This window comes from Eucalyptus grandis, chromosome 9 (assembly GCF_016545825.1).
Source record: "Eucalyptus grandis isolate ANBG69807.140 chromosome 9, ASM1654582v1, whole genome shotgun sequence".
NCBI lineage: Eukaryota > Viridiplantae > Streptophyta > Magnoliopsida > Myrtales > Myrtaceae > Eucalyptus > Eucalyptus grandis.
The window spans coordinates 28,460,740-28,482,101 of record NC_052620.1 but is presented as its reverse complement, the minus strand read 5'-3'; the positions used below and the strand labels follow the sequence as shown (position 1 = coordinate 28,482,101).

At 38.4% G+C, this 21,362-nt stretch overlaps 2 protein-coding genes across 2 annotated transcripts; one reads left to right on the top strand and one right to left on the bottom strand.

The window, feature by feature from the left end:
* Window positions 1–880: 880 nt before the first annotated feature.
* Window positions 881–3,965, top strand: LOC104419115 (probable inactive shikimate kinase like 1, chloroplastic). Its single transcript, XM_010030661.3, has 10 exons — window positions 881–1,246; window positions 1,714–1,757; window positions 2,019–2,073; window positions 2,156–2,228; window positions 2,329–2,416; window positions 2,713–2,795; window positions 2,935–3,052; window positions 3,184–3,262; window positions 3,429–3,493; window positions 3,584–3,965. The coding sequence occupies exons 1-10, from the start codon at window positions 997–999 to the stop codon at window positions 3,650–3,652; spliced, it is 924 nt and encodes a 307-aa protein (XP_010028963.2). The 5' UTR covers window positions 881–996; the 3' UTR covers window positions 3,653–3,965.
* A 4,620-nt stretch (window positions 3,966–8,585) lies between these two features.
* On the bottom strand, window positions 8,586–18,033 carry LOC104420609 (acyltransferase-like protein At1g54570, chloroplastic). Its single transcript, XM_018862842.2, has 15 exons — window positions 18,030–18,033; window positions 17,431–17,931; window positions 16,266–16,317; window positions 15,570–15,625; window positions 15,165–15,323; window positions 14,769–14,873; window positions 13,897–14,003; window positions 13,584–13,705; window positions 12,467–12,575; window positions 11,621–11,751; window positions 10,837–11,206; window positions 10,445–10,558; window positions 9,805–9,890; window positions 9,585–9,694; window positions 8,586–9,112 (listed from the first exon to the last, which is right to left on the bottom strand). Exons 1-15 carry the CDS (start codon window positions 18,031–18,033, stop codon window positions 8,922–8,924), a joined length of 2,217 nt encoding a protein of 738 aa, XP_018718387.2. The 3' UTR covers window positions 8,586–8,921.
* Window positions 18,034–21,362: the final 3,329 nt, after the last annotated feature.

Genomic DNA, 21,362 nt, shown 5'->3' with positions numbered 1-21,362 from the left:
GTCTTCTGACAGTTATAAGATAGCTGTTAAAGACCTTCTGAAGGGAAGCGAAGAGATGTGGATGAGTCAGCGCTCAGTTTCGATGCGTTGAGAAATTCATATGCTGTGGTGACTGAAAAAGAAGTGTGAAGGGTATGTCTAGGCGACCAGAACGCATGAAAAGCCCATGGACAAAGCTCGATTTTGAAAGTTGATTGACGAGCTTTCTGGTTTTGATTAACGATCATGCGCGTTTCAGTTTCGGTCTAGACAAAACAGGTATCGGGGTATGGACATTTTATAGGCTTCCTCAAACTAAATACCATAAGAATCTGATTAACGTAAAACTCCCCAAAAGATTTTTGATTTGCAGAACATTTGGAAAAAGGTCCCAAATTGAAAAGCAAAAAAATTGTGAACTTGATTTAGTCAGGGTTAATATCATAAAAAATTCTAAATTGGCACTTTTATGATAAATTTATTTTAATCAAAAAACTATTTAAATTAGTTTTTTGATTACAAAAATCTCCGAATCGGTACATGAATTTACCCAAATTAATTTTTTGACAACGAAAAATCATAAATTGTTATATTTGCGATAAATTTACTTTTCGTTAGTTTCCGTTAAATTAGATTAATATAATAAAAAAATCATAAATTGATATACTAGTAAATTGTTACATGTCATCGAACTTAATAATTTGACAGTAAATTATAAGTAGATCGATTTGGGAATTTTGTGATAAAAAACTAATTTAACATAAATTTATTATAGATATAACATTTTCAAATTTTTTTTGCGGTATTTACCCATTTAACAAAGGAAGTTCAGAATCAGTTGCTACAGTTGGCCAAAGGCCCCACGTGCCTGCGGATAGAACCTCCTCCCGCAGCATCGCCGTTGCGGATAAAAAAAGAGCCACAAAGCAAACGCGAAGAAGCGAGAACCAGAACGAGTTGAGTTTTCAGCGGCTCGCTCAGTCGCTCACCGCACCGCTCCCGGAGAACCAATCGGAGATGGCGACGATCCATTTCGCCACTTACAACGGCGGCCTCAAATTCCGCGGCGATTCCAGCGCAATCGCTCTGAGCTCCATATCGCCGTTCTCCGCCGCGTCGTATTCTTCTTCTTCGTCGTCGTCGTCGTCGTCGTCGGCGACGTCCTCCTCGTCGTCTGCTGCTAAACCGCGCCGTTCGCGGCTCCAAGCATCTCTTCGTCGGAAATCGCTCACCGCGACCCGCGCGCTGCCCGAGGAGACCACACTCAGTGAGTCCTTTTCTGTTATTTTCTGGATGCTAATTCGTCTTGGCTTGAAGATTCGGCCGATTGCTCGTGGTCTCAGTTCGCGACCTTCGAGAATAAGGAGGGAGGGTTGAAGTATGTTAATTGTCGTAAGGTCGAGTTGAGCTAGAATTTGATGGTCCCGATGTGAAGCGACGGTGTAGAGTGTTGTCCCGGCGAATCATTTGGTTGATGTCGCGATGGAATGTTAGGCTTGTCTATGCGTTTCAAAGTTCTTGAGTAGGTGGTGATTTTTGGATGATTACATTAGATGGGGAAATTATCGGTCCTGCCTTTGGCGCAACTGATCGACGATTGAGTAATAAGAGTCGAATCTTCAGTAGTTTTCAGCCGATTGATGGATTTTTTTTTTTTTTTTTTTTCGCGGCATTTGTTTCCCCTCCCTCTATAATCCAGCTTTTTTGATTGTGTGATTTCGAATCTCTTTCAAGGTGCACAACCGGAGGCCGTGGTCGATCCTACCCTTGCGCTTAAGGTGAGTTCACGGTCCTTAATTGACCAATATGTTATATGCGCACTCTGTTTGACATCCATAGAAAATGAGAGAATGAAGATCATGAAATATTGCTTTCGGCAGAAGGATGTCTATTGTCTTGCCTTTTTCCTCACCTTATTCCTCTACCCAAGTGGAATCTAACGATCATTTAGTAGCACTAGTACTTACCGCCTTGTGCTTTTGATTACGACTGTTAGTCATAGCGACTACCAACAGCTTATAATGTCAGTTTTACTTCAGAAAAAAGCTGTGGATGTTGCGCCAGCATTGAAAGGAACTTCCATATTTCTTGTCGGTAAGATCTTTCTTCAGTCTGAGAATTGCACTTGTGTTAAAAGTTCTAGTCAAGTATCTGATGATCATTGTCTGCTTTGAAGGGATGAAGAGCTCCATTAAAACTCAGTTGGCTAGACTTTTGGCGGAAGCATTACGATATTACTTCTTTGATAGGTACTCTGATTTTATTGGTTGAGAGAGCTGAAGGAATTTCAATACAGTGTCTGTGGAGTGTATGGATTGCTATGTGTAACTTGTGGTTTGTTTGCTCCAGTGATGCATTGGTCGAGGAAGCTGCTGGCGGTGAAGCTTCTGCAAAACTTCTTAGGGAGACAGATGAGCAAGGATTTCGTGAGTCTGAGGTGATATATTAGGGTGTTTGTCTTTGTTGCTTTTGCACATTAGGCCTAGACTAGATGGCCGAAGTTCAATGGACTGTTATCTGGTGAAGTAAGTCTTAGCGGCATCGGGTTGAATGAACACTAGTGTGGGAACTTAGTTCTCGTGGCATTTGTTGTGGTCAAAAACTTTGGCAGTGGCATCCTGTAGTTTTTCGTCTTTTTTTCTTCAATTTTCTTGTTAAACTCCTGTTTCATCAGTAGATAAATTTTATATTTGAGGTTCACTAGGCATCTAATCAGGGGACTTCTGTTTTTAGGCAGAAGTTTTAAAGCAGTTATCATCCATGGGTCGCTTGGTTGTTTGTGCTGGAGATGGTGCAGTTCAGAGTTCAACTAATCTGTATGGAAATAATCTCTCTCTCTCGCTCTGTCCTTCTCCATCTCCATCTCCATCTCCGTCTCCATCTCTGTTTCTGTCTGTCTGTCTGTCTGTCTGTCTGTCTCTCTTCTCATCTTAAGCTGCGCCTAAAAATTTGCAGGGGATTCCTTAGACATGGGATCTCGATATGGATAGATGTGCCCTTAGATATTGTTGCCAGGGGGTTGGTAGAAGACCTTCCTTCTTCTCAACCATCTACTTCCCAATCATATTCAGAGGTGTGATCTCTCTAAACTTTCCAAGAGAATGCAAGTTTGAAACGTGCAACTCATTGTGGCGTCCATTTTCTATTGCTGCACCCGTTTTTGACATCTTCGTCTACTAACTGTTGCATGAAAATAATAATCAGGTCTTGGCTCAGCTAGCTGCAATGTATGAGGAAACAAGAGTGGGGTATGCTACAGCTGATGCAAATGTGTCACTTCAAAGTATGTTTTGTGTAGACTTAGTATACATACGTGTATAATATCTTCATCACATTATTCAGTAGAATATATTTCACTCATGGAAAAACACAAGGATAAACCTACACATGCTCTATTGCTCACAAAAGTGCAACAATTGTGGTGCCGATTTGTCACTTTTTCTTTGCAGAAGTAGCTTCTCAGTGTGGTCATGATGATTTCAGTGACGTAACTGTGGAAGACTTGGCCATGGAGGTGAAGAGTGTTCTGTGATGTTTTTATTAGAGTCCACTCTATTCTAGCCTAACTATAAATGTGACATTGTCTTTCTTTCTGACGTATCAGGTTCTTAAGGAGATTGAAAAATTGACTCGAGTAAAGAAGATGATGGCAGAAGCAGGAAGACCTTTCTAGTCTACAAGGTCTACATATCCTTTCTGCATACATCGAAACTGGGGGGCTTATTCACCACAGGCAGTTTTGTGCTTTGGCTTCTCATTGTCTCTTGGTAAGGCTGTACAAATCTGATTATTCTGTTATGGTATTCTACCATGACAAAGCTTCAATGAGAAAAGGCAAAGACGTGACAACCGTATGTATAGACTTGTAATCCATCCTTTTCTTCCTTGGCTGTTGGGACTGTTATTGCTAGACAGTAATAACAGCCCTTGATATCTAGTGCTCAGTCTTTACTCTTTGATCAGCCTTGCTTGGGAATTTGCGATTATATCCCTCTCCTTTTTCTCCAAACAGCTGAATTGACTGCCTCGCTCCTTTTGATTTGGTCATGAGCATAAACTTAATTACCTCGTTAGAGTAGGCAAACTAATGGCCTTTGGCGACAAGGCTCCAGCTTGCTTGAGGCTAGTGAGCCTCAAGCCTTGCCCAACTTGGGCGAGTTCATGGCCTTTGGCAGCGAGCCTCCAGCATTGCCAGATTGGGCGAGCTCATAGCCTATGGCGGCAAGCTAGCGAGGCTCGAGCCTCATCACCAGAGGTAGGCTGGCTAGCCTTGAGCCTCACCAGATCGGGCGAGCTTGCATCTCAGGTGGCAAGGCTGGAGCTTGCCTGAGGCTAGTGAGCTCGCGAGGCAAGGCTCGAGCAGCGAGCTGCAAGCCTTGCCAGATTGGGCAAGCTTGCAGCCTCTGGCAGTGAGCCTCAAGCCTTGCTAGAGCAGTGAACTCACGGCCTTCGGCGACATTTCAAGCTCGCCCCTCGTAAGCTAGTGGGGGATGAATCGCCAGAGGTAGCAGAAGGAATGACATGAGGAATAGAGGAGCGAAGGAGAAGAAGGTAAAGAGAAAAAGAAAAAGAGAAAAAGAAAAAGAAAAAAAGAAAAAGAAAAAAAGGAAATAAAAGAAAAAACAAAAAATAAAGTTAAATAAAAAATTAAAATTAGAAGTTTTTAAAATTAAAAATTAAAAAATTGGATTTTTTTTTTTTTTTGGGATGAGATAAAGTGTGAAATCATTTTCTAATGGAATTCAAATATTGGAAAACATTTTTGATTATACATCACCAAACAAAGAAAAACAGACTGTATTAATGGAAAATGTTTACTTTTCCTTTATTATTGAGTTTTTCGCTAAATAAATACACCCTTAAACTCTGTTTATTTCATGGAAAATAATTTCTGGGAAGAAGTTTTTTTGAATTTTCCGATGTTCGTTTTTACGGAAAATAAACTAATCGAGAAAAACGTTTTTGTTATTAGAAAAAACACCTTCAAAAGTGGAGAAAATATTTTCCTTTTCTGAAAAATGGAAAAAAGATTTTGCATAACTTTTTTACCTCACATTCTTTCACCAAACACTTATTTTATTTTTTTTTTTTTAAATAGTTTTTAATTTTTAAATTTTTTCTTCTTCCTTGGCCGGTCGTGGGCCATAGGCCAACTCTAGCCTTGCTCAAGGCCAGATCTAGTGAGGGTAGGCTCAAGCTACTTGGCCTCGGCGGAGCTCAAGCTCGCTTGGATTGGGTGAGCCGCCTTGATCAAGGCGAGCCGCGTTCGTCGGCCGGTGAGCTTGCGGCATGCCTAGATTGGCCAAGCCTCAAGCTTGTTGAACTTGGCGATATACATTTTGGTTGGCCGCCAGGCAGCTATTATTGAGGCACGTGGCGGCAAAGGAGGAAGGAGGAGGAAAGAAAAGAAAAAGAAAAAAAGAAAATTTTAATTTTTCTAAAAAATCAAATTAGATAACAAATAGTGGAAAATATTTTCTACTTAAATTTTAGGCTTCAACTGAATAGCAAAAATATGGTTATTTTCTTGGAAATTGGCTTCCTGAAAAACATTTTCCAAAAATGACACATTTTCCGCGAAACGAATAAACCCACTATATTTTTTGGTGTTCAACTGAAACTTGAAAGTGAACTAGAAAAATGCTTTTCGCTATTCGGTAAGAAAAATGTTTTCGTTGTTCGGTAAGAAAAATCTTTTTGTTTGTGCACCCCTTTTAATATTTTTTTTATATGTTTTAAAAATTAATTTTTGATCATTTTTCTTTTCTTTCCTTTTCTTCTACTCCTTCATTGGCCGGTCGCATCGACCGATGATTGACCATAGGTGAGCTAGAGCCTTGCCACAGGTCGGCGACGCTTGAGCTGTCAAACCTTGCCGATCTATGGTGAGCTCGAGTCCCGCCAAATTTAGCCACTTGGGTGGAGATTGAGCCTCATCCAAGGACGCTGAACATCTGGATTTTTTAGACTCGAGCTTGCTTGAGGCCGGTTGGAGCTAGGCGAGCTGGGCGAGCTAGGCGAGTTGGGCGAGGCTCGAGCCTCGCCAACGTTTGGTGACCTCGGCGAGGCCCGAGCCTCGCCTAGGTGGCCATATCTAGTGGGGCTTGAGCTTGCTAGCGTTGGGCGAGCTTGGCCTTGCCACAGGTTGATGAGACTCAAGCTCGCTTGAGGCCATCGGCAATGAAAAGAAGAAAAAAGAACAAAAGAAAAAAAGAAAAAGAATTAAAAATTGATTTTTTAAAAGAAAAAAAAAAAAAAAAAAAAGATAAAAGATAAAAGATAAAAGATAAAGATCATATAAAAATTAAATAAAAACTAGTTTAGTGAAAAAAAAGTGGAAAGTGTTTCTTACCTTTGAAAAGTGAAATATTTTCCTCACTTTTAAATGTGTCTTTTCCAATAATGAAAACGTTTTTTTTACTAGTTCATTTCCATGAAATGAATTCGAAAAATTCGGAAACGTTTTTTAGGAAATTATTTTCCATAAAACAAACGGAGAATTGAAGAATTATAAAAAAGACAATGCACAAATCAAACACGAAGAAAGCTGCTTCTACACCTGTCTGGTTCAATCTTCAAAAGGATCGGTCAGGCCAAAGGATATTTCAGTTCTTTGAACCAATGAGATGTTAGAAATACAGAGCCTATATGAAGGAGATACGAATATGCAAACCCGCTGCAAAAGTTGGATTATAAAAAACGCTTGAATATTGGCTTCCGCTTTGACGACATTCTTGCTGGAAACCAATTAACTTATATTCTCCTAATTATGAGATAAGAACTCAGTGACGAGATAGATTGTTCATGTAATGGTCCGTCCTGAAGTGGACATGAAATTTTAGTTATGACTTATTAATCTAAGAAGGTTGCATAAATAATACTTTATACCAGACTGGTGGAGTTTTTCAATAACTACAACATTGTAATATTGTGGCTCTAGTAAAGGTATAATTACCAAAAAAATCCTAAGTCTATTATAAAAATGGTTAATATTATGAAAAACCCTAAGTTGGTACACTTATGATAAATATACTTCAAACTATTTTTTTGACCACTAAAAACTCTAAACTAGTATATCTTTTATAAATTTACCTTAAACTGATACATTTGTGATAAATTTATCATCTATTAATTTTCATTAAATTTTCTTATCAAATTGTCGAGTTAGACTACACGTGATAGTTGACTGGTGTATCGGTTTGAGATTTTACTTTCTGTTTGTCACAGTTGTATCATTTTTGTAATTTTTGGGGGTATTATTCCAAGTTAGTTTGAGATAAATTTATTACAAGTATACTAATTTAAGGTTTTTTGCGGTCATTTGTAGGTAAGTTTGTGTCAAGTGTATCGGTTTGGATTTTTTGACCGTAAAAAAATTAATTTGAGGTAAATTTGTCATGTATACCAGTTTAAGGTTTTTCAACATATTAACCCTTATAAGAATGCCAATTTAGTCGTAAATCTATCAATTTGGTCAATTTTTTTAATATTTTGATAATTTGCAAATGCAGTTTTTCATATCAATCTTGGCTATAAAAGTTGCTAACGTGGACGTTTGTCATCTTGCATGACACAATTGGTTTTAATGTGTACAATTTTACAAGTTTATAAGACTTTTTTTTTATCTTATTCGTTCTTCTTTTCATTTTTTTGATTGAGGGTTGGTAACCCTCGCTGAAGCCTTCGTTGACCATAGCTGCCTAGATTTGTTGAGGGCTATGACACTCTCACCAGAATTGAGCTAGTGAGGGCTAGGGAGAGCGTCTCTATTGGGGTGTGATTTATAGTTTCCATCGATAAGATAGGACGGGGTCTCGTTCTAGAGTGAGCGTGTAGGGGTTTGGGGGCCGCTGGCAAGAGTCTAGGGGCCACTTGGCGAGGGTCATGGGGAAAGCACTCTTGAGCTGTCAAAAGGCTTTTATAATTTGAGTTTACATTTTATTGATAGTTTGGGTTTGAGTTCATGAATAGCCACTGGATATATGTATTCTCTTTCTCTTGTAATTGAGGAATGTAATGTGCAATGTGCTAATCATAGTGGAAACCCTTTATTGAACGTAACTCTAGTTTAAAGGTGAATTATGATAAAACCTTATATCTTAAGTTCTCTCTCACCTGTACTCTTGATTTCCTTGTGGTTGTGTGTTGAATCCTAATAGTCACAACCCTCGCCTATGGATGGCAGACCAGGCCGCTGATTGGCTTAGGGAAATAAGGAAAAGAGAAAAAGAAAAATGAAAGAAAAATAAAAGGAGAAAGCATTTAGAAAAAAATTTAAAAAATTGTCCGTGTTAACATGGGTCATATCATGTAGTAGGCTAGCATCTACATCGATTTCTAACAAAATTGGTCGGATTGACTAAATTAGCAAATTATCAAAAAGCTTAAAATTAAATTAGTTAAATTAAAGTTTGGAGACTGAATTGACATTCCTACAATAGGTTTATGACTCTTATAATAATTTTCCCTCGCACTAGACTTCAATCCCTCGATTTGGTTTTCTCAAAATTAATATAATCCCCTCTTCTTGATATAATTTTCAATGTATTTAATATTTTTATCAAGCATGGCATGTTCTAAGAAATATATGTGCTAATATATACATGCGTGAGTTTTCATAAGCCGATGATTGCATAAGAAGAGTAATAATGCCAAAATACACCACTTGATGCCCTCCATGGCGATAGAGAAGCCCGTCCAGTATTGCGTTCAACTGTTCTGAAAGGCAAAAGCTTCTCTGGCCGGAAAGACCACATGAATTAGAAGGAGAAAAGAAAACTGAAGAACAAATCTAGTAAGAGCTTGAAAAAGGCAAGCAAAGAAGCCCCATCCATAATTATTTTTGACTTAGCATATCCAGAACTGTGCAGTAAAAACTGTGGCTCATGCTATTCGGGAGTGAATGCAAAAGCAAATGTGGTCCCATCTCGGCCGAGATTTCGTCACGGTTGGAAGGTTGGAATTTCAGATGCGGACCCATGTGTGGCCTGATACATCAATCGGGAGAAGATGCTCCTATAAGGATCGCTCTCTCGTTTCTCTTTCAGGTACGCCAGGCAGCTCTCCACTTCCGACTTGACTTGTAGATACAGTTCATGACATTTTTCCCGGTCATTGAGTGCCTGCTTCCACCCTTCAGGAGTACAATCGCATCGTATGGTCAACTAACTAGTAAACCACAGTTGAGTTAAATCATGAAAACCGATTATCTAGGGACAACTTATTGCGGAGGGTGCTCTTGAATTGGTAACAAAAGGAATGTTATGCAGCTTCAAGATCAATATCGACTGTACTAGTTATGAATCTGTCTTACAAGGTTTGCACGTATTGAGCACTCTCCAGCCGAAACTGGAAAAAAAAAAGGAAAAAAGAAAGAACACGAGAAATCAAGCATTTGCACCGAAGTTGTGCCATGCATAAATGGTGGAAATTGCAGCAATGACATGATAAATGAGTGGCATGGATCGATGGAATAGAGGTTTCATCTCCAGTCGCGTATACGAAATTCAAAGGAGATGACGGGTTCTAAGATGTGAAGCTAATCCCCAGAATCAATCTATAGTACCTATGGGAAATTGAACACTAGGTTGCAGCAGTAGACGTACCTGCTGTTTCTATTGGTTTTCCGAAACAGTTATATAACCGGCCGGGAATTTTTGGCTGAATCCAAGGAAGATGAAAATCTTGATTGGCTACCTCTCCGGTCGTGTTATACCTGTCAAAATCGTGCCAAAGACATTTGTTGATCACAACTAAATGAGGAAAATAGGCACCGTGGGTAAATTCGCAAGAAAAATGAACTAGAATCCGCTGTAGTATTTGTACCTTGCTTTTGCAGAGTCTTCCGTCAGTTGTTTTATCCAGTTCCTCAAGAGCGGGATCTTCATTTGGTCATTATAATCGAAAAAGATCTGCCAGGCGCAAAAGTTGGAGTGAACAACCATGTCGACATCAACTGAAGAACATCTGCAGGATGTTATGCGATCCTATCATGCGCTCGTGAACCAACAGAAGTGGATTCTATGTACAAGTATCGATGTTTAGTGGATTGACAAAAGTTCTGTCTGCCTTCATGCAACTAATTGGTAAGGTTCAAACTTGTACTTTTAGGAAACAAACTGCGTGTTGCCCTTGAGGATTATATGGGAGCATTTGAAAGCAAACTTTAGTTGCTATCCTGTTAAAAGCTTTGCAATAAGTTCTGACATCTCCATCAAACTTCAAAGATTTTCAAATGTAATTTACGCCAATTAACTGCAAGGAATCATAGCATGCAAGCAAAATAAGAGCATCCGTCTTTATATATATCTGCCTGCTTGATTTTCGAGTCAAAAGACAAAATCGATCAGCGTACAGCTTAAGCAGGGAAAAAAAAACAAAACATTCTGTAAACAATTCCATGCATCTCTAAAATACAATGAAAAGGTGACGTGCTCACATTCCAAACTAAATTTTATGGACTTACTTCCCCAAAGTCATCTTCTCCGACAGAACCAAAAGGCACTATTTTGGCTCCAAATCTAATTGCCATCCTGACAAACTCAGACTGCTCCGGCCAAAAGAGCTTGTATTCTTCACCCTGGCAATTTCATGGACACGTACAATTTACATTACTTGAAGTTTTGATGGAGGGGCAGATGTCATCTTTCCTAGAGCAAGTAAACATGAATAAAAAGTATGTCGCCACAAAAATGCACATCTTAGACGGAGAGTTACGGGAATACAACTACGGATGATACCTGAGGTGTAGTTGGAGGGAGGGATTATAGGAATTATCAACTGAGATGTGTGATTTCAGGTTATTTTACCAATTATATAATCTCTGACATCTGCAGTGTATTAAGATAGCACTAGTACCTTACGATGAAGCGCTTCACGCACGCCTCCTGGATAGAGCAAGACATGGGATTTTGACGAAAGAAGCTTGAACAAATTAGTCCCCGAAACAGGTACTGCACCCACCATCCGAAGAATGTCACTAAACTCCAGTCCAGGCGTCTGTCCTTTTCTGTATTTATTAAAGAACAAAGGATGTGCTATCCCTCGTATAAGTATGTTCCTCTGGTTCAAGAATTGGCGAATTATAGGACTCAATTCAAGCCCCAATAACATGTGATAGCCAACGTACAGAACTGGCCCCTCTGATGGAATCCCATCCAGACCTCTAACAATCCTCCCATCCTCTAAAGTTGACAGCGTCACCGCTCCAGTTATCTCAGCAAACCATCTAAAATTATGCAAGTTGCCAGGTAACAATAGTCTAAAGATTTAAAACAAGTTCAAAGTAGCAACTCTCTTAAAGAGGACAAAGTTATCCTGCTCTGGAACAGACTAGTCAACTGAAGAATATTTTGCTTTGATAGTATCGTACTAAGATAGAGCTATGGCCATCCATGAAAAGGGAGACCATTCCTCACAAAAGGCCGACGGAATATCGCATGAATCTCCTTTTGTGAGTTTTGTTTCATTAAACCTTTAGAATATCATAGGCATAATAACCAGGGTGGATCGTGCCATAAGGTTCTTGGCTGACCAAATGCCAGATTAAGTACACAGAACACGATATTTGTGAACTTCCTAGGTGTCTTGAACTGCTATTCTGCTTTGACCACCGGGCAAAGTTCAGATGGAAAAATGTTACCTGTGTGATTCATCTAGTTTTTTGTACTCAGCAGGAGTTGGTGGCAGGTAGTCTGAAACATAGTCGAGGACTTTTCCACAACGGTAGAAACCAACGCCCTTAATTATGGTTACCAAATCAAAACCATCTTCCTGCGTGCAAAGGACATAAATAAATGACAATACCTCTCATCAGATAAAGCTATAACCATATCAGCTGTAAAAAGCAGAGGGGTGCAACTCTATAAACAGTGAAGAGAATGCTCCTATGAAGCTAAAGTATGATTCTGCAGTGATATCATTTGCCCAACGGAGACATAGGCTAGAATTAGAGTAGGATGCGGTTGTGGACTCATGTCTTTTTATCTAGAGTTTAGGGATCGGCAAGAAAGAATATTTGTGAACAATTTTAATATCTCAGGTGTATAGGGGAACAATGATCAATAAAGAGCAGAGCTAGCATTAACAGATCTATTACTCAGCAGAGTGGACTTGGCATGACTATCTCATGACCCATTGCAGAATGCCTATCTGAATATCAATCAAAGGAGTAATTTTAAAATTAATGGCTCCACACTATTCCACCATGATAGCACCCAACATTGGGATTCGAGACAGTGCGAATTCAGAAGTCAAATAGTCTTCTGGTAAAGAGCATTCTAGGCTACCAGCAAGTTTATATTTTGTTTCCCTGCGTGACATTTTCAGTTATTATGGTAAACCAAACTAGAAAGGACTTGCCAGACAAAAGCTTGTTCGGTTCTTACTTAGGGTGTTTTTTTTCATTCTCCCTTCTATTGAAATTGCAACACACATCCGAGATAGTAGTTCATGCATAATAACAGCTTCTGGCAAGAGAGAAACCTACCAAGAAGAGGAAATGACCGCAGTCATCAAACTTACGGATTTGACTTCTCTGCAGTGCGTCATTTAGTCTAGCACCTTCTGCTTGACTTGGTAATAACCGATCCTTCCCACTAAAATTACAAATCCCAATTAAAGTAAGTTCAAGATTGACTCACAGAGATACATGACGATTGCAAATAAGAATTTTGTGCATCTTCAGACTAAAGGTTGAGGAAAGGGGACAAAAGGGAAGGTTGAAGAAGTTTAACAAAGGCCAAGCGCCTAATAAGCTGATAGAACACCCAACACCAAGAAAAGAAGCAAGGAGATGTGACCATCGTGCTCACAAAATCAAGTCGGTGCAGGCAAAGAAAACGAAGGATAACAGTGGCCTTTCCTCAGAACAGTGGATGAATCCACGGCAGCGATAGCTTTGCCACTAGCCAGTGTTATGTAGATCTTAACAAATGACTCTATGCAGTTGAATTAAGACAATAATTTAACTTTTAGTAGAAGAAAACCCATTGAAGTTCTTCCAAATGAGGTTGTAGCCTTTGAATATGCTTAAGATATTGGAACAATATCCACTGCAACTGTAGTCGCACTGCAGTGCCTGTTTTTATCATCTAATATCTGAATTAATGAAAGTGAGCTGTCTTTAACATGCGAATGGGTTAACGCATGCCTTAAACTCTGATTACCCCTTTTTTGGCATTTCCAGCCCTTGTAAATCTCTCTTCAATGCAGATTGTTTTATGTTGCTCGTTGCAAGATGCAGATTTTACTTGATTATAGTTACAAGCTTGAAATTTTTCATATCTGTCTCACTATCATGTGAGAGAATCCATTTAGTTTGATTCACTAATAGCCCTATGAAACTCAACGAATTTGTAACTTAGTAGTTAAGAAAAGAAATCCAACGACAGTACAAGAGGATAACGAGTAGATCCTCATTTGCCTTTATTGTAAGATATCCATGTGTCAGTATCATGTTTCCTCCTCGCTATTTAAGAGATGCATGAGACAACAATAAGACTGGCTCAGAATATTTGCTCTGCCAAAATCTACATAGCCATCATATACTCCAGTCTCCAGCATATAATTAGATGAGATCTGACAGAAACGGATAATATAAGGACCTTGTGAGAAGTAGAGTCTCTGCCTTGACAGCATCAATGCGTGAATTTGTATATGCCGAAGCCGATTCAAGCATCTGAAGCTTCCAAAGAAGTGTTTCTTTAGGGAGAATATCAGCAAGAACCTGCAAATTTTGCCATGAATCTTTTCCAACAAAAAAATTACAGTGGGCATACATTGCCCAAGTCTAGCCTGTCGTTCATGCCTGAAGAAAATATAATTAGGAAGAGTTCTACTTATTACATGAATACAAGGAAAATAAATTGCAGGAAAGCAAACTAGTCTCTTGAAAATGACGGCCATATTTTAGCTTACAGATAAGTAAGATGACATTGTCAATAAGTCCTTTGACAGCTCTCCCACTGTTTGCTGTGGAGGAAGCCCTTTTTCTGTGCTGGCCTTGAATGTGCTCGAATAATCACCTTACAATTGCCAGAAATGAACTGGAGTAAGTGGAGAAAATTACAGCATGGCTGCAGCCAGATATATATGATACTTATACTGACTATTCCCAAACTGTCACGGCACTTCAGAAGCAGTTCAGTATCAGCCCCCCACCCCAACACATTTACACAGCAGCTGGTGCCACCTTTTCACCATCAGCAAGCAAAAAGGTATTCCCAAAATTAGAAAATCATCATTCTATGGAACGTGTTTATGGGGATCGCCTGTAATTGTTGCACCACAAATTAATGGAGGTTGTAAAAGAGAGGCAGTTAGTACAGAGAGGTAAGAAAATTCGCAAGGGTGGTTCCCATGTCATTAACAGGCAATAGCGCCTGTGCTATCCTCAGTCATTTGTTTTTGAAGATGAAATCTCCAATAACACTTACTTTCAATTAGGTCCGAATGCAAACGTGTCCGGAGGTTTATAATAAAAAATCAAAACAGGCTCATCTAAGATTAGTAAGCAGTCACTATATCGCTCATGATGATGTAGTTGCAGCCAGGCACCAAGCTTTGCCCCTAGCTTCTTGGCTCAAGGATGTGGCATGTCTCAAAAGTTTCTTCAAATATTCTTCTCTCTGCTTACATTCTCTAGACCCCAACCGTAAATTACCATATTGTCAGCCTACCTAAGCCAGTAGCATGGTATATTATAAGAAGTGAGAAAAACAAACCCGAAACATTTTCTGCATTACGGGAAAAAGTGTAGCATGATGCAAATAATAAAAAGAAAGGCAAACCTGCCATCAAACTCAGGATGAAAGGACAGCTTAGCTGCAATTGTTCTGGTATTAACTCCAAGAAAGGGAATAAAGCTTGCATTTGTGACTTGTCAAAAGATGTTGCTGCAAAGAAATATGTGTGATGTTCTGTATCTAGTGAGCAAAGCTGCCACAACTGACACTGGTTCTAAAAGAAGCTAAACCTTAATCCAATATAATTCAATGTGGATGCTGCAAAACTCATATAGAGCATTTCATTTAACACAAGAAAAGGCTGCATGCATGTAAGCTTCTTGTCTTATCTGTTTTTCCAGAGACCATGAGTTAGAAATATGATCATTCCTGAGTTGATATAATAACTCAAATTCCTCATCCTGCTGTATTTATTTAACTTCACTGGAAATTTCTTCTCACCTGGGTTGGCCAAGATTAAAAGAAGATCAATGTCAGGGTTGTGCTCTGCAACAGCTAATGCAAGGCAGCCCCCCAGTGATTCTCCAACAATATATATAGGTCTATCTGGGAAGTGGTCATTCGCCGATCTTACTGTTCTCTCAGCCATTTTCACCAGTTCTGAGCCATGCAAATTGATTAGAGTTATCAACTCATATGACTGGTGTTAGGACAAGAGAACTCAAAGCATCTATTGTAACCTGGCTTTGCTGTGTCACAACTCCATAATAACATGATATGCTTTTACTATGTAATGGAGTTAAAAGCACCTCAGTTAAATTGTTGATTACAAATGACATATTTTCAGATTGTTACCATCTATTCATAATGGGTAAAGCAGTTGGAAAGAGTAAGAAAGAGGAGGACCTCGAAATGATGTTCTATCCATGACTGGGATGTGCAAGCGCTGAACTTCGAACATCCTTCATATATGAAGACATTTAATTAGTTAGATATTTCCTGCTGCAGTAAACAATGAAGTGCACCATCTATTGAATGAAACAGATTGTATATTCATCAATAGCCTGAGAAGCCTGTAGATGATTGTAGGGTAACACAGGCTCCGTCTTTCATCTCAAATGAAAGAGCCTTTATGCCTACTGAAAGGTGCAACATCACCAACTTTTTTACAGTGAACAGGGAAGCCAACGAGTTTTCATCAGATTTATTAGGAATGAGAAAAGAAAACTGATTTGGGAAGCAGCTTCATCATATCTCTAATATGTACCAGAGCAAATCCATCTTAACAGAAGGCATACTGCTTCAAATTGATGTACTTATGGTTTTTTTAAACTGTGCTATTTGATAACTGATCTAAATGGAAAGGATTGAGGTTGAATGTTCATAAACAAACTAGCTGCCCCATGTTGCCAGTCACTGCTATTGTTTTTTGCCCTTCTTTCATTTCCTTATTCAGTTCAGGTGGGCGCACATGATCCAGAGTGCGGGAAAAAATTTAGTGGAGAGACGATTGATGCATTTTGGCAATAAGTCGAATTAGATGCTGAAAATTCAGTGCTAAACTGGAAGATTGAATGATCAAGGAAGAGTAGACATGCGTACTTTCCGAGCTTCTTGAGATGCGAAGTAAGCCCAGCTCCTGTGCCGTCGATTCCTGAGAAACAAGATATCGGGATATAGAAAGGCACTAAGGCTTCGATCAATACCGCATAAGATTCGCAGAAACATGACGTATTCAGGAGAAAACAAAACAGCTTGTGATTAGATTAAAGTGACGTCCGAACGTAAAAGCGGAAAAGCTCCAACTCCAAGCTGCACATCAACAGCTTTATAACGGAAGAAAACTATACTGTTGAATCTCAATCGTCACTCGCAGTAGAGAGAGCGATTATAAATCAAAAAGTAGGGATGGGCGATTCTAAGTTTTGTCCAATTAAAATCTAGAATCTACTCATTAAAACGCATTCTCTAATTTTTGGAACTTGAAACCTATCCTACATATTTAGCAACTTAGAAACTATCCTATCACAAGTTTTGGAATCGATTTCAGGGTTTATCCAAGTTCCACTTGTACTATCAATTAAACGATTGTAGTGAATTATCACCTTTAATGATCATCATTTATTACAATCTATTAATCATGACTCATAATTAAATACACAAATATTATGAAATATTAATAAAATAAAAGTATCAATTGTGGATATCGCCGGAAATGAAAGCTCAGCTCATTATCATTGAACACCATGAAATGTCATAGGATTCCGCGAAGATATAAAAAAAGAAAAACACAAAAACTAATTTTAAGTTATAGATTCCAAGTTATTTATCAAAACAAGTTCATATCCTAAAATTTGGAATGGACCAATATCTACTGATTTAATTATCACGTTCTCAATTCTACTTTAGGACCATGCTCATCCTTATCGAAAAGGTGCTATCATGGAATCGACTCGATCATCATTATAAGTTCCTAACCCTAACCCATTCTCATTTTGGGTAGAACAGATCTACTAATTCTTTGATTCCGGAAATTCATAACCAAATGTGTCTTTGTTCCAACCACCTTGTAAAAGCCCTATACAGGGATAAGCTGGTTTGTTTGAAGAGAATCTTTTCTATGATATATGATCAGTGCCATACGTATGTCCAGGTCAACTCTCAAATTCCTGTCAGATCACTTCAACTACGAACCATGGAGGCAACAAATTCGAACGGTTACATATCATTCAACCACGAGTAAGAATGTTGATCAGAGTGGATTCACCAGGCAAATAGAGAAGCAGGGGCAACTTCTCCGACGGAGAACCGCTCTCCAAAGGAGAGAACCAGCGAGGCGGTCCACCACCCCATCTGGTCAGATCCTTAGCCTCGTCGAAGAACCTCCTCAGCCTCTCCCGTCCGCTCTCCAACTCCACGTCCTCCGCGAACGGCGTCAACCCTTTTTCTCCATCCTTCTTGTAGCGCGTCCCTTTCTCTCCCAAACTAATTGGCCTCGACGAAGGAAAGGCAGTTCCGATGGCTGTGGAGGATACTTGCTCCTTTGAAACAGCGAATCTGTGAGTCGACGATGAGCTGAGCTTCGGATTCTGATTGGAGCTTGCCGCAGCCGAAGCTTCGTTCCGGCGATGGGGGGCTGGAGAGAAGCCGGACGGGAAGAGGCATGGTCCGGTCGTCACCAAGGATGGCGGAGACAAGAGAGAAGCCTGGCGGGAAGAGAGGGGCTCCGATAGCCGCCATGGACGGTGGAGACTGGAGACAGCAACGGCTGAAAAGTGAAGTAAATTCAACGAAGCTCGAGAGCTATAAAAAGGCGGGAGGGAGGGAGGTAAAGAGAGAGGAGAGAGAGAGAGAGAGAGAGAGTACTCATGATTGGACAATGACTTCGACTGCGACGGTGCTGCGACTGTCGTGGTCACTCTTGAGGAAACAAGACGAAAGTATATTAACAAAAAAGGAGGAATCTATCAGAAACTTGGAAACGATAATATATATGTATATTATATGGAAAAGAAGTAATAATTTTACTAGAATCAGTAATATTCAACATTAGGTTAAATTCGATATTTTCCTTTGCAAATTTAAGCATCCATCATTTATCTTTTTTTGGTAAAATCTAATGAGCTAGCTATTGTGAAGGATATCAATCATTGAGACTTAAGAAGTTACTTCACAATTACAATAAAGGGAGATGCTCTATCATTTGGATTGCTAAATATTTCCTGAAGAGTTAGTGCTACCACAACATTCACTGTCAATTTCTTTAATATGACATATGCATTTAAAATCACACGTGAGATGCCACCAAATAAACTTGAGATATATTTCCATATATAATGTTTTTTTTTTCAAAGAAATTCCACCCATCATAATTTTGAAAATTCTCGTGACATAGAAGGTAATTTATGACTCAAAATATAATTTTTCTAATAACAATTATATCAATTGACATTATAAACAATACATTTATAAAAGATCAAGAAAAGAGCGTACATATATATAAAAAAATTATATATATTTTTTAGAGGCTCTTGAAACATAACATGATCACTAAATGATGAAATGTCAAAATCAAGTACTCTAAAGGTTTTAGCCAATAATTATTTTTTAAGAGCAATCGCTTAGTATGTCACCATTTGACATGGTCATCAGATATCCAAATGGTTACCTAATTATATGAGAATATCTCACTAAGCCAATCGATAAGTTAAGGCGCGAATTGAAGCTTCACATGAATAAGCCAAGATATATATAATTAATGATTATCACAATAGTATTTTTGAGAAATAACAATAGAATTCATGAGAAAGAATGGTGTGGTGTTTTTTTGGTGGCTCATGAGATATGATCTTTAATATACATGTGATTGTTTGATATATTGCTTAAAGATAATTTAGATTTCTTGGTCTGATTTTATATTTTTATCATGTGTTGCAAAGTGAGAATTTTTTGAAATATTATTTGATTATGCACGTGATGATCTTTCTTTATATGCCATTAGATTATGCAAAGTTTCCTATTTTGTGACTAACAAACGGAAAGGATATACCAAAAAGGGAATGAGTTTATTGCAGGCAATTATACAAAGGAAGGTTGATCGCAAATTATGATGCAATCAAAAAGGATCTTGAGTGAGAATATTTTTTTAAGGGGAAGGTGGCAAAAAAATCTTTCCGTATGAAATTTGCAACGTTTGATCCGAAAAATTGAGAAGATTCCGCACCATTTTTGAAGAATCGAAAATTCTCATCTTTGCGCAAAATTGGTACAATATATCGAAGAAGGAGAAAGGGGATGCACAGTAAAGGCAAAAAAATCGTGATCATCTCAAAAAAAGGCATCAAATTGAGGTGGGGGCGTAAATCAAGTGTGAGAAAATCCTAATTAAATCAATTTAATTTGTTGCTTGCTCTTCATTATGGAAGAAAAGGTAATGTATGTTAGAACTTGCTAAGTTCTACATGATCTAGTTAGTATATTTCCTATTTCACTCACTTTTATCATTATAAATCTCATATTTTCATTATCATTTTATTATGACAAAAAAGGTATGTTAAATTTATATATTGCAATCATGTTCATTGATATATACTGATGTATATGGTATTTGATTCTACAAAATGAGCTATATTGCATATATTTTATGTTCACGGTAGCATCTATAAGATATTGTTTCTGAAAATTGCGTTTCATGCCAAATATGTTTTCAAGATTGTGTGTGAAAATGAGCTAAATAGCATATTCTCTAAGTGATACTCTTTCCATTATTATTGTTTCTTTTGTAATGTTGACAAAAAGATTTGGATTAAAAATGCAAGAAAAGCATAACATTGTATCCAGATGAAGATGTTTTGTGATCTTAATTAGGGGAGCTATATAAAAACATGAAGTTTTTATTTATTTATTTATTTATTCTTATCATGAACTTCCTTAATAAGAGTTTCTTTACAAGTCTTATCACTCTGATTAACTCGATATTCTATAAAAAATTTATAATTATCTTTACTATATCAGCAAAAATTCTGAAACGTGATGTCCATTTCTCTATTTCTACACCTGTTTTAAACATCTTTATCTACTGACTATTGCACGAAAATGTTCAATCAGGTCTTGGCTCAACCAACTGCATTATATGAGGAAACAAAAGTTAGGTATGCTATAGCTGATGCAAATGTGACACTCCGAAGTATGTTGTGTATAGACACAGTACCCACTCAAGGAAAATCACAAGGATAAGCCTACACTGGCACTATTGCTCACAAAAGCGCAACTATTGTGGTGCCTATAGTTACTTTTCCTTTGCAGAAGCGACTTCTCATTATGGTCATGAAGATTTCAATGCTGTCATTGCGGAAGACTTCATGGAGGTGAAGAGTGTACTACCATGTCATTTTCTTGAGAGTCCGCCTCTTCTAGCCCAAGTGGAGACGTAGCATTCCCCGATGTTTCGGATTCTAAATGAGATTGAAAAGTTTGACTCGAGTAAAGAAGATGATGGAAGAAGTACGAATACCTTTCAAGTGTGCAAGATCTACGTATCCATTCTACTTAAATCAAAACTAGCTGGCATGGTCATCGCAGTCATGAGGACGATTGTCACATGATCCTTACGACTATAGTAAATTACAGCTTACACTTAGTCTAGGATCCAAGAAAGAAAACCCATCACTCTAGGTTGGGTGTCTACCCCAATCTGGCATTCCATCAAGCTCCACTGAAATGTTAATAAGTCCTCATTTGTCTTTGAAAAGACAAAAGTCATCTGAATTAAAAACAGAAATTGCCTTAGAAATTGAAAAGGTGGAGAGGCTCCTGAAAGAACGTAGGCAACAATACGAAGACAGACCTAAGACAAGTACTTTGGTGAGTTCACTGACATTCCATCAAAGTTCTCATCAGCCCCTCTGGAGTCCACACAATATGATTAGCTCGAAGTCTTAGAGGTTGAAAGACTCATAAAAGAATACATAAAGCAAAATGATGGATGTGGTTCAGTACCTTAGACGATAATATTGAAAAACCAATTCATATATATGACATGCGATAGAGTCAAACGCGACAAGAGAAAGTGCTATTAAATGAAGAAAATTTGGCCTGAGTTATTGTTGCAGAAATACTATTCATAGCATTGTGGTACACTATAGGAGTACTGTAGCACACTGCAGCAGAGCAAAAAATGCGTGATAACAGCTTGTCAGG

What these genes read in the sequence shown, in the direction of transcription:
- LOC104419115 (XM_010030661.3), top strand. Translation starts at nt 997, where the DNA reads ATGGCGACGATCCATTTCGCCACTTACAACGGCGGCCTCAAATTCCGC. An exon ending in GCCCGAGGAGACCACACTCA is followed by an intron (nt 1,247 to 1,713) that starts GTGAGTCCTTTT and finishes ATCTCTTTCAAG; the next exon opens with GTGCACAACCGGAGGCCGTG. An exon ending in TGCAAATGTGTCACTTCAAA is followed by an intron (nt 3,263 to 3,428) that starts GTATGTTTTGTG and finishes TTTTCTTTGCAG; the next exon opens with AAGTAGCTTCTCAGTGTGGT.
- LOC104420609 (XM_018862842.2), bottom strand. An exon ending in CCTGCTTCTCTATTTGCCTG is followed by an intron (nt 16,318 to 17,430) that starts GTGAATCCACTC and finishes CTTGTTTCTCAG; the next exon opens with GAATCGACGGCACAGGAGCT. An exon ending in GGATAGAACATCATTTCGAG is followed by an intron (nt 15,324 to 15,569) that starts GTCCTCCTCTTT and finishes TGCATGGCTCAG; the next exon opens with AACTGGTGAAAATGGCTGAG.